Below are 18,098 nucleotides of genomic sequence, written 5' to 3'. Positions count from 1 at the left end.
CCTTTGCTATTAGGACATTTTTCTTCCACAAGTAAATTTAACAGTGTAATGAATATAATATTTTCTCGAATTTTATCATTAATTCAAAGTTACTCCAAAATCCTTCTATAATTTCAGCCTTTTGAAGAAAATATCTATTTCTAACACATATTATTTTTCCTGCTTCAATTATTAGACTACAGTCCAACTTTATCTTTTAAGGATATTCCAGGGCTAATGAATCACTATTCTAAATCTTTATTCTCACTGGATAATAGGGTAGATATGGACTATTAAGACTGCATCACATATCTGCCAGCCTTAGGAATTCTCCTAGAAATTGCTTCACAAACCCTTAAATTATCCATTGTGGGGGGCATTTTCCTCTTTATTATAAAAATGAAATAAGATACTCGGTGGTCAGCAAAGGGTTTGTTTAACTGGGCAGTACTGTAATTAGCAGTGACTCCTCATGCTGGGGTTGGAGTGTGGTTTCTCTTCATCTCTTTTTGCTCCTCAAAGAGGTAGAGTGTAGCCGGCCACTGTCTTCTGTGTGAAGGTCCTGCACATCGTTAGGATTCGGGTGGCAGAGCGCATTAATGGATTGGACCCTCTGTGGACTGTTTAACTGTGTTGTGGCCAAGACAAAAACCTCAAACTCTAGCCCTATGTCACACAAATGCTTGGTACCATTTGATCACAAAAAGGATTAAGCAGGAGAATATATACAGACTAGTATAAATTCTTTACATTTTAAACTGAAATCTAGTGTGTTTTCTTTTAAAGATTGCTCAATTTCTTTTTCATTTGTAACATTATGATAAGAATGGTCCATTCAGAGGGTTAACGTGTAGAATAGCTGAGATAGTGTATGTGAGGACCATTCCCTCTGACACACTTCTCTGAAACTTCCTGAAATTAGTCTACTTCTCACTGATTTTAGAGCTCCTGAACTGGATAGGCACATAGATCTGTGTAAAGTACAGATCACTTTTTCTTTCTACTCATAGCTTTCAACAAGAGGTACCTATAAACCTCAGAAAAGCAACAGGTATCCAGGTCCCATCCATGAAATTTGTCCCACTTTTGAAGCTTCTGATTCAACAGTTTATGGTGGATCATAGGAATCAGCACATTTTTTAAATTCTAACGATTTTAAATATGATATATAATAAAAATAAATATGCTATGACATAAGCCAGAGTTGAGACATTGGTTCATACTATACTTAATCATGTTAGTAATAGTTTCATTTATGGAATGATTTTGTGCCACTAATTCACTCAACTAACATTAAGTGCCTGCTCTGCAGTGGTGAGCTAGTTAGGTGCTACTCCTCCTTTCTTACAACATTTAGTTACTGCATTGCTGGGTGTTTAACACTTAATACGTCTACTGAGCTCCTAATGTTTCCTTCATACTTGTTTAAGCTAGCTCTTCATTTTTTTTCTGATTATATTTATAATTTGCTAGTTGTAATTTGCAAACTAGGTGTGGTCTACTGAAAAGAACAATGGCTCAGATTTTTAAATCCTAGATTTGGCTTTTGTGACTCTGAGGCCTTAGTCAAATTATTTCATGTCTCTGAGCCTAGATATCTTCCTTTATTAAAATAAACATAATATTTGTTATCTTGCAGGTTGTTCTGAGAATTTGGTGAAATAAGCCATGTCAAAGAGACTGATACTATGCAGAGCAAATAGTAAAGTCAGTAATGCTCATTTCCTTTTCGTTTTCAGCTTTTGTCTACCAAGTTGCTAGCTAAATCATTAAATTGATTGTCATGTTTTCTCTTTGACTATATAGTTAGGGATACTCTGTGTTTTTGTGTAAATATTTTATAGTTTGGTACATCTTTGAACCAAGCTGAAACTGTTTTCTAATTGACTGTGACTACGTAGCCAGTTTTGAAAACCTGAACTGTTACCAGTTGTCTTCAGTAAACCTTTAATTGACCTTTATGTTGTACGGAGGATGGAAGTAAGGATTCAAGAACAATTAACATAACCCAGTCTCAGCTCTTCTGAAACTTGTAGCCTCAGATGTCATCTAAACTTTTCTCCATTTATCAAAGAGAGTATAATAGAGAACAGAATCCAGAATCTTGCCAAAGGCAACATGGGAAATCTTTCTTTTGTACCATTAATTTTCAGTTGTGCCACTGTTTCATAGAAAGATTAATTACTTGCCAAGATTTGTGGGTAAATCTTGGGTACTGTCTGTGGGTACCATCTGTGGGTACCATCACTAACGTAGGACTTCTGATGTGAATGGCCCTTTGCCTGGAGCCCCGCTTGCTTAGGCTTTCTTGAGCATGATTGCTATTTAAAAGCTCTGATTACTGCCTCATACGCTTTTCTTTTTTTCTTCCTAGGTCACTAAAATTGTGTCAAATGTTCCCCAGTTGGAGTTTCTAAACCTGAGTTCCAACCCTCTGAATTTATCGGTTTTAGAAAGAACGTGTGCTGGGTCCTTCTCTGGGGTTCGCAAACTTGTTCTCAACAACAGCAAAGCTTCTTGGGAGACCGTCCACACGATACTGCAGGAATTACCCGAGTAAGCCCAGAGAGTGCGATGGAGAGGGCCTGTGTTGCCATCTGTGTTAGTACATAGGATTACTGCTGATCTCCCATCTCAGAAATGCTAGAACTGCAGATTGAAAGGAAAATGAGCTTAGAAAAATGAAGTAATCAGAATGAGGCTCTGAGAGCAATCTGGTAGCTTTTTCATTGTAATACTTGTTCAGTGTTGAATGGTACCAAGACATAGGATATGCCATCCTTTGACTGAAAAATATCCCTGAGAAGCACTTATCATTCCTAGATCAAACCAACCTTTCTCCATTTTAATCTTCTGATTACCTGATTTCAGAATTTTGCCTCAGCCCTTTTCTTTGGTAAGAAAAGAAATCGTAGTATCTCTAAAATATACAAACTCTCAGATGATTAAGTACCTAGCTGGCCTGATGGAAAATGGCAGCTTATTCTTATTCAATAATTGAAGCAAGAAATTACCTTTTTTGTTTGTCAGTTTAGAAATACTTTGTTATGTTTGTTTCTATCTATCTTTGAATATGCACATAAGTGTCCAGAGGAAGTAGTTTAAGGAAATATACGAAGCTGAAGTTTGTCTAAATATGGAAATTATCAAAGCCTTTCAGAATCTGGTCTCACCCCATTTCTTCCATCTTTGTTTCTTACTCTCACTCTAGTGAGATTAGTTTCTTCCTTGCATGCAACATCTAACATGGCCTAGAATGAGCTATTAAACCCCTGTTCCACTTACTAACCAAATGACCTTTGATGAGCTAGTTAACGTCTTTGAGCCCTGTTTCATAGTCTATAAAATGGGCATAATTGTATCTACGTTGCCTAGAATAGAAGAACAGTTTATAAAGCACCTGACACAGGGCCTGACGCAGGGTAGGAATTCAGTAAATATTAGTTATTATTTCTATTTCTAAACATTTGTTCATGTTGTCTCCTGGATTTTCTGTTATTTCCTCTCAATTTATGCAAGTCTACTCCTCCTTCAGGGCCAGGATTATTGTGACTACAGTTTCAGTTCATTCCTGTATATGAACTACTCTTGTACTTACAGTTTTAGTACTGCTTAATTCAGCATTAGTTATTTAACCACAAAATTAATTTAGTACTGGGTTATTGCCCTGCTGTTTTATGTATCTTAGGTTTGTCTTCCCAGCTATAATGTCAGGAAGACATCCTTCTATTTTCTCTACAAACCCTGTCAGAATCTCACACATAGTAGGCACTTATTTATTTATGGATTGAATAAAAATAGGTGCAAATTAAAAACTTAACCCCTGTGAACAATAAAATATTTTCTTTTCTCTCTGCAGTTTGGAGGAGCTCTTCCTGTGCCTTAATGACTATGAAACAGTGTCTTGTCCTTCAATTTGCTGTCATTCTCTTAAGCTACTGCATATAACAGACAATAACCTTCAAGACTGGACTGAAATACGAAAGTTAGGAGTTATGTTTCCTTCACTGGATACTCTTGTCCTGGCCAACAATCATTTGAATGCTATCGAGGAGCCTGATGATTCATTGGCCAGATTGTTTCCTAATCTACGATCCATCAGCCTCCACAAGTCAGGTGAGGTCCAGGCTTGTGCTCATTCTCCATGCAAATTGATCTGAGCTTATGCATGAAACACAATGTGTCCTCCTTTCAGTCATAGCTCTGCCTTCTTATAGGATGCATTTTCAGTAGTGACATGTAGATGCCTATTGATTTGCTTGATTTAAGGCATTCATTCATTTTCATAAATGCTCTGCTAAATATCAAGGGGCAAAGCATCATATTAGCTATTTTATTTTTTATTTTGTATATAAAAGAGATCATGCTATAAAGGATTGAAGTGAAATTGATGAATTAGGTAGTAAAAGGCAGAGTAAAAAGACTGCAGAGAATTACAAACTAGTCTGTTTTGCCTGGCTTTCTGTTAAGGAATCCCAATTGCTATGCCTTTCAAATGCTCACTTTTCTTTTCCAGTATTTATATATAATTAATAGCCAGTTTGCTGCCATTTGATTGTATGTATCACAGGAATGCATATTTTTGGCCTATTTTGAAATGCTAACTTTATTTTAGAACAGTTTTAGATTCACTGTAAAGTTGAGCAAAAAGTACTGAGAGTTCCCACATACTCTGCCTCACATACCCCAACCTTCCCTCTTGTCAACATCTGAGCACCAAAATGAGACATTTGTTATTGATACGTCATCATCCAAAGTCCATAGTGTACATTAAGGTTCACTCTTGGTGTTCCACATTCTGCAGGTTTGGACAAATGTGTAATAACATGGAGCCACCATTGTATCATACAGAATAGTTTCCCCGGCCTGACAATCCCCTGTGCTCCGCCTGTTCATTCATCCATCCCTCCCCACCCAGTCCCTGGCAACTGCTGATCTTTTTACTGTCTCTCCGTAGTTTTGCCTTTTGTCATATAGTTGAAATTATATGATATGTAGCCTTTTCATGTTGGCTTCTTACATTCAGTAGTGTGCAGTTAAGTTTCCTCCATGTCTTTTCATGGTTTGGTAGCTCATTCTTTTTTATGCTGAATAATATTCCATTATCTGGATGTACCACAGTTTATTTATCCACTCCTAAACTGAAGGACATCTTGATCTCTTCCAAGTTCGGGCAATTATGAATAAAGCTGCTATAAGCCTCCATGTACAGGTTTTTGTGTGGATGTGAGTTTTCAGCTCATTTGGGTAAATAAATCAAGGAGTGAAGTTGCTGGATGATACAGTGAGAGTATGTTTAATTTTGTGAGAAACTGCCAAACTGGCTTCCAAAGTGGCTGTACCATTTTGCATTCCCACCAGCCATGACTGAGAGTTGTTGTTACCTCCCACCCTGGTAATCATTTGAGGTTGTCAGTGTTTTGGATTTTGGCCATTCTAATAGGTGTGTATTAGTGTCTTGTTTCAATTTGAAATCCCTGATGACACATGATGTTAAACATCTTCTCATGTGTTCACTTGCCATCTGTGCATCTTTTGTGAGATGTCTGATCAGATAGATGTTTGGCCCATTTTTTAATCAAGTTGTTCATTTCCTTGTTGAGTTTTTATGCATTAAATTTTGTATATTTTAGATGATAATCCTTTATTAGATGTGTCTTAACAAATGTATTCTGGCTTTTCTTCTCATTCTCTTGACATTGTATTTCAGCTATTTCTCAAAACAACCACACAACCAAAAGTAACTCTATAATCTGCAGCTGAAGAAAACATAAGCAGTTTAATTCTCCAGAGAGGTTGTAAGGATGGGAGTTAAGTTTTAAAAACCAGTATTTTGCTTAAGGAAGCTGTTTATTTCACAACTCGACACCCCTTGAGCTAACCTTATTCCTCCCCCTAGACAGCAATGCCACTCTGAAGGAAAGGGAATGGTCCTGACTTGGGGCCGCGATGCCTCCGAGCCTCATATTGTTGCTCCTCTGCCTTTACCCTTGCTGAAGGCTGTTAAAGATAGGAAGGGGCTACGTTGTTCCCTGAAATGGATTTAATGTGTTATAAAATTGACTCGCTTCCATATTATAGGAGTATTTTTCCTACCAGTGCCTGGTCTTGACTTGGATGATGCATTTGCTCACAGCCATAGAAAGAATTTCATTTTAGGATTAAACAATCTTAATTTGTTGTTCTTCGATCAGGGTTTGTTTTGTTTTTGTTTGTTTCAATTTTTGAATGTTTTCCCTGTCCCCCAAATGAGGGCAATGTGAAAGAGTGATAATATTTAGTTTTTGGTTCTATTGACCTTGCCCCGTTTTAGAATTTGTTAGGTAAGAATTTGAGTCTAACAGTGTCAGTTCTGATCAGTAGTTATGCTCTATGAGTCTGTATTTGATGAGATTACATCACATCACGTTTCTGGTAATCATGGCATACAACCTGCTTATTGAAACTACCAGTAACCTCCCTTTATAAGCTATTTGGGTAGAGAATCAATTGATGAGTGGATATTGAAGAATAAAAGTCTCTACTTGACCACTGACCCCTGGGATTACAGGAAGAGGAGAGGCTGTAGGGAAGTTTCCATGGTGTTTACCTATATTCCATTCTTTCCTTGGAGAAAGAAAAATATCAGGATATCTAGTTTGTGGCCATTTTAACATTTCTGCTATTAACTGAAGTAATTTTTTTTGCTATGTTTATCTTCTTACTTGTGTACTTTTCAGGGTTTACTTAAACAATATGTTTCTCAAATTAGGTTTGCAGTCCTGGGAAGACATTGACAAACTAAATTCATTCCCCAAACTTGAAGAAGTCAGATTGTTAGGAATTCCTCTTCTGCAGCCATATAGCACGGAGGAGCGAAGGAAATTGGTAATAGCCAGGTCTGTTGTCCTGATTACTCTGGTCTCTTTTTCGGGGCCTTGCTGTTTCATCAAAGGGATGATGCACTGTTTGGGGGAGAATGCACTATAAGTTTATTCCTCTTTGAAAAAGACTGTGGTTGCTTCTGTAACTCCGAAGACTGGAAAGAATACAATAGGGTGAGAAAAACGTATGATGTAATTGACCTGCCAAGATTGATGAAAAATACCCGTAAAAATACAGCCTATTTTTATACTTTTCGATATTTGCAATATTTGAAAAAATTTTGGGTCACAGAGAAAAGTAGGTATAATGAGTCCTATTTTCATTGCCCTTATTTTTTCTGTTAACATAGTAGACATTTCAAGTGTAAATACCTGAAAATTGGACTGTTTCATTAGTGTAAAACTTGAGAGAGCAGCCTCTGTTTTTTTCTTGAATATAGATTGACTTAAATATAACTAACCCATTGTTATCTTCCTCCTCTGACTTCTGCCTTAGTGTCTCAGTCTCTGCCCCCTATGGACCACTAAAAAATACCCCATTACATTTATTTTGAATGAGATTTTAACAGCAGTAAGATTTGGGCTCAGATATAAAGGGCCATGGAGCTTTGATTTGTTCTCTTTGTGTACTTATACAAGGAAACAGTAGGCTTTAAGGTTCCCTAAAGAAGAGTGGTTCTTTAAATAGGGTATTGATCTTTCTGACTTTATTTTCTTTACACAGTTCTTTTGTAATGATAATAAATTAATTCCTGAACTATATAACCAAATTGTAACTGATACCTTGTAGACCTGTGCTGTCCAATATGGTACTAATAGCCATGTGTGACTTTTCAGTGCTTAAATTATGGCTAGTTTGAGTTAAATGTGCTATAAGTGTAAAATAAACCCTGGATTTCAAATACTTTATATTAAAAAAAAGTGAAAATCTCACTAATTATATAAGTATTGATTATAGGCTGACATTAAAATCTGTATAAATTAAGCAAAATAAGTTATTAAAATTAAGTTCACCTGTTTTATTTTACTTTTTAAAATGTAGCTACTATAGGATTTATTTTTATTTTTAAAAATATTTATTGAAATTTTGTTGACATTATATTATATTGGTATCAGGTGTACAACATAGTGATTCAACAGTTACATACATTGTGAAATGCTCACCATGATAAGTATAGTCACCAACCGTCACCATTCAAAGTCACTGCAATATTATTGACTATATTCCCTATACTGTACTTTTCATCCCTGTGACTTATTTATTTTATAATTGGAAGTTTCTCCCTCTAGACCCTTCACCTATTTTGCCCTTTCCCTCACTTACCTCTACTGTGGCAACCATCAGTTTGTTCTCTATTTATGAGTCTCTGTTTTGTTTGTTCGTTTATTTTATTTTTTAGATTCCACATGTAAGTGAAATCATTCGGTATTTGTCTTTCGCTGTCTTAGTTCACCTATCATAACTCCCTTAGGTCCCATCCATGTTTTTGCAAATGACAAGATTTCACTCCTTTTTGTGGCTGAATAATACATATGTACCATATCTTCTTTATCCATGAACACTTGTTTTCATGTTGACTATTTTAAATAATGCTGCAATAAACATAGGGGTGCATGTATCTTTTCAAATTAGTGATTTGGGTTTTTTTGGGGGGAGGGTAAGTATCCAGCAGTGGAATTACTGGGTTGTATATTTCTATTTTTAACTTTTTGAGGAAACTCCATACTGTTTTCCATAGTGGCTGCACCAGTTTGCATTCCCATCAACAATGCACAAGAGTTTCCTATTCTCCACATTCTTACCCACACTTGGTATTTCTTGCTTTTATGATACTAGTGATTCTGAGGTGTATTGATCATTGAGGCTTTGATTTGTATTTGATGATTAGTGATGTGGAGCTTCTTTTCATGTGTCTGTCAGCCATCTGTATGTCTTCTTTGGAAAAATGTCTATCAGGTCCTCTGCCCATTTTTTAATAAGATTATTTGTTTTCTTGGTGTTGAGTTACATGAGTTCTTTTTATATTTTGGATATTAGCCCCTTATTGAATATACCATTTGCCAATATAGTTTCCCATGCAGTAGGTTGCCTTTTTGTTTTGTTGATGGTTTCCTTCACTCTGCAGAAGCTTTTTAGTTTGATGTCCCACTTGCTTAATTTTGCTTTTGTTTTCCTTGCCTGAGGAGACAGATACAGAAAATTGCTAAGGCTGATGTCTAGGAGTTTACTGGCTGTGCTTTTTTTTTTTCAGGAGTTTTATGATTTCAGGTGTGACATTTAGGTCTTAATCCATTGTCAGTTTATTTTTGTGTGTTGTGTAAGAAAAGTGGTCCAGTTTCATACTTTTACATGTAGCTGTCCAGTTGTCCCAGCATCATTTATTGAAGAGACTGTTCTTTCCCGTATATATTCTTACCCGCTTTGTTATAGATTAATTGACCATGTAAGTAACAGTTTATTCTGGATTCTCTGTTCTGTTCCATTGATCTGTATGTCTGTTTTTGTGTTCTGATTACTATTAAAGTATGTTTTGAAATCAAGAGCATGGTACCTCCATCTTTGTTCTTCTCTCTCTCAAGATAGCTTTGGCTATTTGAGATCTTTTGTGGTTCCATACAAATTTTACGATTATTTGTTCTGGTCTGTGAAAAAATGCTATTAGTATGAGAATTTCAAATTACATATGTGGTTTGCATTATATTGAAGTTGGGCAGTGCTGCCTAGAATCCTATTTTGAAAGGTGAGGTATAAGGTAAAAGGTCAGTGTTACACCTAAAAATGAAACTGTAGATATTTTTTATCCTTTTCTTTTATACCACTTTAGTTCATGTCACTAGTTGTACACAAGCAGAGCCACATTAAATGTGCTCTTTCAAGAGAATTAAGACTGGGTCCTCAAACCAATAATTTTATTTCTAAAGCTGTATCTTTTTAGTATCTTTAAATGTCATTTTTGGGTTTTTACTTACAGATTGCCATCAGTTTCCAAACTCAATGGCAGCGTTGTTACCGATGGTGAGCGAGAAGATTCTGAGAGATTTTTTATTCGTTACTATGTGGATGTTCCACAGGACGGAGTGCCATTCAGGTAAAATCTCTTGTCAGTTTAGCAACACTTTAGCAAGGCTTGAGGCAATTTAAGATCTATTGTTTTAGTGCATCTAATAATTTGTTATTGGACCCTCTTAGAGGACTTTGATGATAGATTTTTTTAAAAAAGAAAGAAATACAAAAGCAAACCTATTTTATCTCATTTTCCACAGTGTATTTCTTCTAGCCTTGCGTTTGTATTAAGAATGGTTGGGTAAGTATTTGGCTGCTGTAGTGATTCCCACCCCATACTCCATATCATCGGTTCCTCTGTGACCCTCTTCTTCAGGAGCACATTTTCACCTCCCTCAACATCGGTGTCTTCCTTCACATTGCATCTGCATTCAGGATATACAAAGTTCTGCACTTTGGAAGATTGGGCAAATGTGCATCAGTTCTGTAGAGTATGAGAAAAAAAACTGGAAAACAGACTCTGAGGACCTACTAGAGGAATTAGGATGGTTAATTAAGATGGTTAAGTCTAGAGAGAGATGCTGAAAGCTACACCGGCAATTACCTTGAAGTATGTGAAGAGTTAATATACGTGGTTTGGTGGTAAATGCCCTTTCATATTCTCTAAATATCAAAGGAAATGTAGCAAGTGTGACATAGGTAAACATATAAGAAAAAAAGACCCCTAAAACAGATTTCTAGGTGTTGGTAACTGGAATCAGTTACCAAAAAAAGTTAAATGCTTTCTTTAATGACTTTAAAAATAATATGAAATCCCATTTGACAGGAAGAGTTTCAGACAAACAAGCTGCAAGTTAGGACTGAATGTGAGTCAGTCACTTGGTGTTTCTGGTTACAAATTTCTGTGATTCCAGTTCATTCTTACTGAACTACCTAGTTTCTCTCAAAGCTCTCTATTAATATTTATGGACTTTAAGGGGGTTGGCATTCTGTAAGGTTCAACCAGTGCTTTATGAAAAGGTTTTGTTGTATTAGTAGTAGTATTTTAAAGCTTAAGCCTTTAAAAAATATTAGACAAATTAAGTAAGGGTTTTGAAGATAGCCTTTTAAAATTACTTAAGAACTGTCAAGTAGGGAGAAATAGATTCTCACTGTGCCTTTTAACACCACCCAGAAATACTAAGTTAAACAGCATGAAAATTTTCTTTAGGTAAAAATATGGTCTTATATCTGTAGTTTCGTTTGATTCAGTCTAACATTAATGGAAGAAGCAAATACTCTGGCTTTGAGCATAAGTCTGTCATTATAGTTCACTTAACTTCCAGTGTGCTATGAGAATCATGTGGTGTATTTATGCAGTAAATTGTTTTCTGTCCCTGATAGCAAAATTATCCTAAAGTACATGATGCCTCTGTCCTAGTTGATGTTCTTGAATTTGAGGTCATAGAAATCATCTTCAATTGGGGGAGAATTTATCAGAAGGATACTGAGATACTAAGAAACTAAAGAATTGTTAGGCAGGCCAAAGAACCAGACAGAAACCAAGGAAAGCAAGGGCCGCCAAGGCTTCCACTCGTGGCCGGCTTCATAGGTCTTTCCTGGCACTGTGATCGCTGGACACCACAGTGCTAGACATTGCCACTGCCGCTGGACACTGGCGACTGTGTCATGGACTTTTGATTCCCCATAACTGTGGAAAATAGTCTCTCCCTGACCTTTGTCTCAGTTCCTAAGGTCAGAAATCTACAACTAACTGATTGATTGGCTGTTTAGGGCCTATGCTCACACTTTGTCTCCCAAGAGATAGGGCGAGAGATTGTCTCTCCAGTTTGACTTCTGAATTGACATGTAGAATCTCGTTTCTCCTGATCTTGGGACTTTTTCCCCAAATAGGAACAATTCAGCAAAAAGAACATCTCCTACAATCTGCCATTTTGACTATGTAACATCTATATATACACCATAGTCATATATATCAAAAAAGTTCTCTTACCTGTCCTAATATATTCCTTGTACAAATGAAAACACATTTCTCTCTCCTTGAAATGTGATAACCTATTTATACCAATCCTAAAGGCTGTGACTGATTAGCCACTGCAGAGGGTTCCTGCCGGCAAGCTGCTTTAATTCCCACTCTGGCCTCGCTGCCTGTTCATGTAATTGTGCCTACTTCCCATGTACTGGTGGTTAGATGGCACTGCTTGGTCTCTTCTATCATTCTTGAAATTTTATTGGAAAACTGATTTAAGTGCATCCGACCAGCATCCCCGGCCTATAAAATATTTTTTCAAAGGTGGGAGTAAGTGCTCTACTCACTAACATATTTTTCAAGGTCTTGGAAAAGAAAGGGCCTCTGGTTCCTCTTAGGATCTGTACACTGGGAATGGGTGAACAGGTAATGTGGGTGACAGTAATTTCCATCATTTCTGTGTACTGAAGTTTTTAATGTCCCAAGTTACATTATCTAATTTGGAGAATTTGAACGTCCTTTAGCAGAGACCACCATTGGGTCCAAATTTCCAATCAGCCAACTAAAGAAAATTTAGAACCATTCCCAGCCCCTGAAGATGTAAACTTTTGAATTTAGAATTTCTGGTAATATAACTATATCAGTAAAAATTAGCTAAATATAAAATTACTTCTCCTTCTTTGGTCAACACTCATGATCTATTCCTGTACTAATTTTCTATATTTTTATTCATATAAATGACCAAAATCTTACAGTTAGTTTGATGTTTTTGTAATTAACCCCATAGAGCATGCTGTGATCTAATGGTAGTGGAGTAGAGTGTATATGTCGATGTGGCGAATGGGGAATCAGTTTACTCTTGCAAGGTAATTACCTAATGCAGGGAGATTTTACTGCCTTTTCAGACACAAGAGGAACAGTCTCATTAGACCCAGCTAGCAAGGGACCCAGTGAGGATTAGGGATTCCGGATATTCTCAAATCCTCAGAATCCTCCCATATACCTCCATTCCAACTCATTCTTTCTCTCTGTCTCTCTTTTTTTAGTCAGTGTGTCAACTTGCACATAATCGTCATAATTTGGATGCAAATTTAACTGACCTGTGATTCAACAACCTCAAACCTTGTACATTTGTTTTTATAGCTACCTTGACTCTATCCTTACAAAGAGGAAAGACCCTTTTTTTTTCCTTTTTTTTTTTTTATTGAAGGGTAGTTGACACACAGTATTACATTAGTTTCAGGTGTACAACACAGTGATTCAACATTTATATACATGATAATTCTAGCTACCAGCTATCACCATACGAAGTTGTTATAATATTCTGACTATATTCCTTATGCTATACATTATATCCCAGTTACTTATTTATTTTACAATTGGAAGTGTGTCCTTTTTGTTTTTTTTTTGAGAGGGCATCTCTCATATTCATTGATCAAATGGTTGTTAACAACAATAAAATTCTGTATAGGGGAGTCAGTGCTCAATGCACAATCATTAATACACCCCAAGCCTAATTTTCGTCAGTCTCCAGTCTTCTGAAGCATAATGAACAAGTTCTTACATGGAGAACAAATTCTTACATACTGAATAAGTTACATAAAAGACCCTTTTCTTAAAAGTACCTGGGTTTCACTCTGTGCCTTGAGCCTAGTTTATAGGGATTCAACATTAATATTCTCGTTGTTTAAGGTATCTTTAGCCCTTAGCATAGCAGATGCTCTACCTCCAAGTCTTGAATTCTTCACACTCTTGGCATTTTTTTTGCTCTTAATAGCACTCTCCCAGTCACCTAGAACATTCCATGTGACCACGATTGATAATTAGTTATTTCACTACTTCATGTCAAAAACTTGCAGAATTCTTCCCATGAACACTAATATGATTTCACCCCCCTACTAGGCCAGAAACCAATCCAAAAATGCCCTTTAATTTACCAGGACTAGGACTGGTAATCTCTCTGACACCAGTTTCTTAGTATACACCACAGAAATTAACTCTGGCCAACATAAAAGTAGGATAGGAATTTAGTAAAAGAATAATGAATCCTGTATAGCTCACAGAATTCACAAGAAGATTAGAAAACTAGGTTTCGGCAGGACTAATGGGAAGCAAGACATAACAAGGTTTCTAATATCATTGTACATTCAATGTGCTTTTGACCCGGTTACTGGCAAGTCATCAGCAAGCTGCTATTCATTGCCCTCAGACAGTTACAGTCATGCCTTTGAACTCTTGACTGTTCTGTATCTGCTATGAATAGGGTCTGTTAGATCTTGTATCTTTGCATTACTTCGTAAGATTTAAAATTCCAGTTACAGTTAAATAGGTTTATGTCACCTTCCCATGTTCTAGATTTCAGGAAATGGAGAAAGAGAAAATTTACTCTTCTTTAGCTTCTGTAGTGAGAAGTGGATCCTGCCTTTCATCTGTCATAGGTTTCCCTCGAATCAGAACAGCATTCAAATGCTGGACAAAGTTGACATATTTCCACAATAGTACTTGTTCCCTAGAAGTTTTTCTTATAAGTCCCCTAGTGCAGTTATTCATTTATTCAACAAATATTTTTGAGCCATTGTGATGTGTTAGGGACTGTGTTCAGCACTTAAAAAAAGAACTGTAACAGTACTCATACTGATAGCAAGATGGAATGGCAAGTAAGCAGAGGAATTTGTGTTAAAATGCATTTATTATGAATTAAGAACAATGATATATATATATCCCGGTATTAGTACTAAACTTATCATCTCTTTGCCTTCCAAATTATATGCATAGTCTCTCCCTAAAATATCAATGAAGAATGACTGACACCATGTACAGTTAGTGAAAGGTGAAATTCTGACCCTGGATAATTCATGTTTCGTATAGAGCCACATTTGAGCTTTAGTTTCCAGGTAGGGTGGAGGTGTCCACTTACTTTGGAGAACACATTTCTGTTCATTTGTCCATGGGTTTTTAAAAGTCAGTGTTCAGCTTGATTTTGCTGTAAATTCTAACTTCTGCAGAACCCTTCCCCAGTTGGGTTCCCTGAGATTTCCCTTCTCCTTTCATTTCCTTGTCTTGTGTCAATCAACATGAAATACTTCTCCTCAACTTAGGATAAGCAGAAAAAGTTAGCCAAAATGTCTTGTAAGGGCATGCATGAAAATCCATTAGGATTGGTGGAATGTCCTTTATGGAAGCACAGTTATTTGGTGGGTCAGTTGGATTATTCATACACATCTGTTCTCATGTGATTAGTTGTTTGGCAACAAATGACTTTAAAGATGATCTCAAAATTTATGTATTCTGTTTTCCTGTCTCAGTGTAACATATAAACTCTAGTTATCTGAATCATTTCAATTTATAATGAACAGGGTAAAATGCCTAGAGGACCAAAGGGAAGCATATTAGTAGGAGTTTTATAATTTCTTACAGGTGCTCAATGGTCCTTTTTATTACCTTCTGAGAGCTGGAAGGTTAGCCTCTCTACTATAGCCGTTTATGGTAACACACACACAAAAAAACCCTGAGCAGTCAACCATATATTTCATGTTTATTTACTTTGTGAAATAATAGAAGATGAAAAATCTCTCTTTGCTGATTCTTGGCCTTTAAACATCATCATGTTTACTTTTCCAGTCAATAGATTCTTTCTGTCAAAGCCTTCATCGGGGCCTTGTCTTTCTGTGGCTTGGGCAGCAGTGGGGTGCCGTTACAGCACCCGTGCGGGTGGTTGAAGAGATGCCCTCACTGGGCTGGTCATATTGCAGTTACTGGACTCTCGTATTTTACCAGGAGAACTTCTAGGAAATAACTCTGGATTCTAGCTGGGTTTCAAAAGACAGTTTATTTACTGAATACCTACTATGATGGCACTGGGCCAGGAGCTAGAGATAAAAAGACAGAAAAAGCAGAGTGTGCTTTCAAGAAGCTTGCCATTCGGGCTAAGGTGGCCATGTATTTCCTTTGCTGATTCCTCACATTCTCAGCTTCTGGAAGTTGAGTGGCCAGGATTTTGTCCTTTGGCCTCTTCTCGCCTGTGCTCATCCCTTTGGCACTTTTATCCAGTCCTGGGGCTTTCCGTGCCTCCTGTATTCTCATAACTGCCGTACTTATACTCTGTCTCTGATCTGCCCCTAAATTCCAGCCTAGTATTTCCAAATGCCTACTTGACAGCTTCACTTGGGTGTTTAAATCTAATGTGTCCACAGCTTCGCCTGTGACACGCTCCCTCGCCACCCCAGCCCCCTCCCTGCCCTGTCTGCTCCTCTGCAAGCTTTCCCCCACCTCTCACTTCTTCCATGTGCTCAGTTCAAAGCCCTCAGAGTCACCCTTGCTATCTTTCTTTCACACCCCACATCTAGTCTTGGTTTTTCCTTTCAGTTCTGTGTATAGATTCTGACCACTTCTTACCATTCTTTTCAGTTCAGTCCTCCATCACCTCGTACCTGTATTGTTACAGCAGCCTCCGAATTGGTCTCCCTGAGTCCATCCTTGCCCCCTATACTTTACCCTCCACGTAGCAGCCAGTGTATAAGAACTCAAGTTGATTTGCAAAAACCTTCCTTGCTGTCCCGCAGACGTATCAAGCACGTTCCGACCTCTGGCTTTTGCACTTTTCTCCCGAGTTAACTGGTTGGCCTCTCTACCATGTCAGTATCTTATCAGACTCCTTCCTGTGACCATCCTGTCTAAAATAGCACATCTCTGTCTCCTATAATTCTTTGAACCTATTTCTGTTTTTCTCATTTATCAACATCTGACATTTGTTTGTATTCTGTTGATCTCTCCGTGCTACTGTAAGCTCTGTTTTGTACTTGGCTATATCCTCAATGCCCAGAGGAGCACCTGACAATATAGCAACTGTTCAGTAAAATGACTGAGTCCTCCAGTTCCGCTCTGGGAGCCCAGAGGAGGGGTGCTTAGCTCTTTTGGAAGAGGTGGTACTTCCTAGAAAATGACCGAGTTAATGTGCAGTGGCCTACAGCATACAGTTCGATATGACTCGGTGAAAAGCAGGAGGTATCGGCAAGTGATGCTGGGGGGGAGGCAGGAGTCAGGGCGCGCTGTTGAAGGCTTTGCTGCGCTGTGCCAAGAGACTGCGTCTTTTTCGTATGTGGGGGAAATCATTGAAAAGCCTGAAGAGTGGAAATTACCTAGGCAGATTTGGGGTTCTATTTAGGAGGAGAAGCTGAAAGAGACCCAGGGACCTAGTTAATAACTGAGACTTTAGTGAAGGCTGTGTGCATTGGTTACAGATGCGCGCATTTCCCATATGATTTGGAGTGTTCTTAGAAAACACGTCGGGAAGTTCCACTCGTTTCCTGATATTTATAGCCCTGATTTCTCTAGAGTATATAAATGTCATTTGGAAAGAAACCTCCATGTTTATCAGTCTGGTTAAAGTGGATGTGTTTGTTATTTCGCCTTGCCATTTATCAGATATCAGTTTTTCCAGTATTTTGTGTTTGCTTTATCTCTCAATTTCCTCTGAGAAATTGAATTTAAATTGCTTATTTAGTACTTACCTAATACACGGTCTTCTTCTGTTTAGTTTTAAAGAGACAAAGAGAAAACGAAAAGCCATACAGCTTTAGAAATCAGCATATCATGTATCTTTTGGGGTTCAGTAGTTTCATTTTGGTTTTGTGGGAGAAGTACATTCATTGACTTAGGATGTCTCTTTTTCAGACTTGAAAATTTTCATTTTTCATAAAAAGGACTTGGAAGAGTCACAGCTCCAGTGAACAATTATTTGATAGGAAGAAATGCTACTGTCAGAGACAGAGTGGCAAGCCAGCAAATAGGTTTTCCTGAAAGATTTGCTTTGCTTTCCTCTCTCACTTTCTGTGTGTCCCAAGGAGTCCCTAAGCGATGTCCTGGGAAATCCTTATTTATGATGTCGAGGATTATATTAGGCATTCCTCAAGTGCTTATTGGATTGTCATTAGTGGTATGCTTTTTAAAATATGAAGAGTATGTTTTTTCCTACCTAAGACTAATGGCTTTTCTTAATACATCCGATTGTATCTTCATGTTATTGTGAGAGCAGGGCAGCAGCCTCTATTCAGACACCACCTCAATGAAAGTTTATTTTGTCTTGATGCTGGAGAAATCCTAGTGTGCTGGGTCTGTTACCTCATATTCCTTCCAGACAGAGGACCTGCTGTTGTGAAGGAACATTCCTACACTGGACATGAGTCTCCTGGGCTTCTCCGTATTGCCAGGCCCCATCATCCTCTGACAAGGGCCGTGACACAGCACTGCTCCCTTTCAGCTTCAAGTCTGATGGGGGACAAAA

At 37.6% G+C, this 18,098-nt stretch overlaps 1 protein-coding gene across 4 annotated transcripts in view; it reads left to right on the top strand.

Moving 5' to 3' along the window:
* TBCEL (tubulin folding cofactor E like) overlaps positions 1-18,098 on the top strand; it is a 66,625-nt gene that overhangs the window by 26,762 nt on the left and 21,765 nt on the right. For 3 of the 4 annotated variants that reach the window (XM_036992806.2, XM_036992804.2, XM_036992805.2), the window contains 4 exons: positions 2,354-2,535; positions 3,839-4,095; positions 6,731-6,857; positions 9,815-9,931. In XM_036992806.2, coding sequence (XP_036848701.1) covers positions 2,354-2,535; positions 3,839-4,095; positions 6,731-6,857; positions 9,815-9,931 — 683 coding nt within the window. Of the gene's footprint in view, positions 1-1,618; positions 1,687-2,353; positions 2,536-3,838; positions 4,096-6,730; positions 6,858-9,814; positions 9,932-18,098 lie in introns of all 4 variants that reach the window. The other variant, XM_036992807.2, reaches the window with a different exon arrangement.

The sequence above is a fragment of the Manis javanica genome, chromosome 6, assembly GCF_040802235.1.
Source record: "Manis javanica isolate MJ-LG chromosome 6, MJ_LKY, whole genome shotgun sequence".
In the NCBI taxonomy this organism is placed as follows: Eukaryota; Metazoa; Chordata; class Mammalia; order Pholidota; family Manidae; genus Manis; species Manis javanica.
The sequence above is the reverse complement of the archived record's forward strand: the minus strand, read 5'-3'. Positions and strand labels throughout refer to the sequence as shown.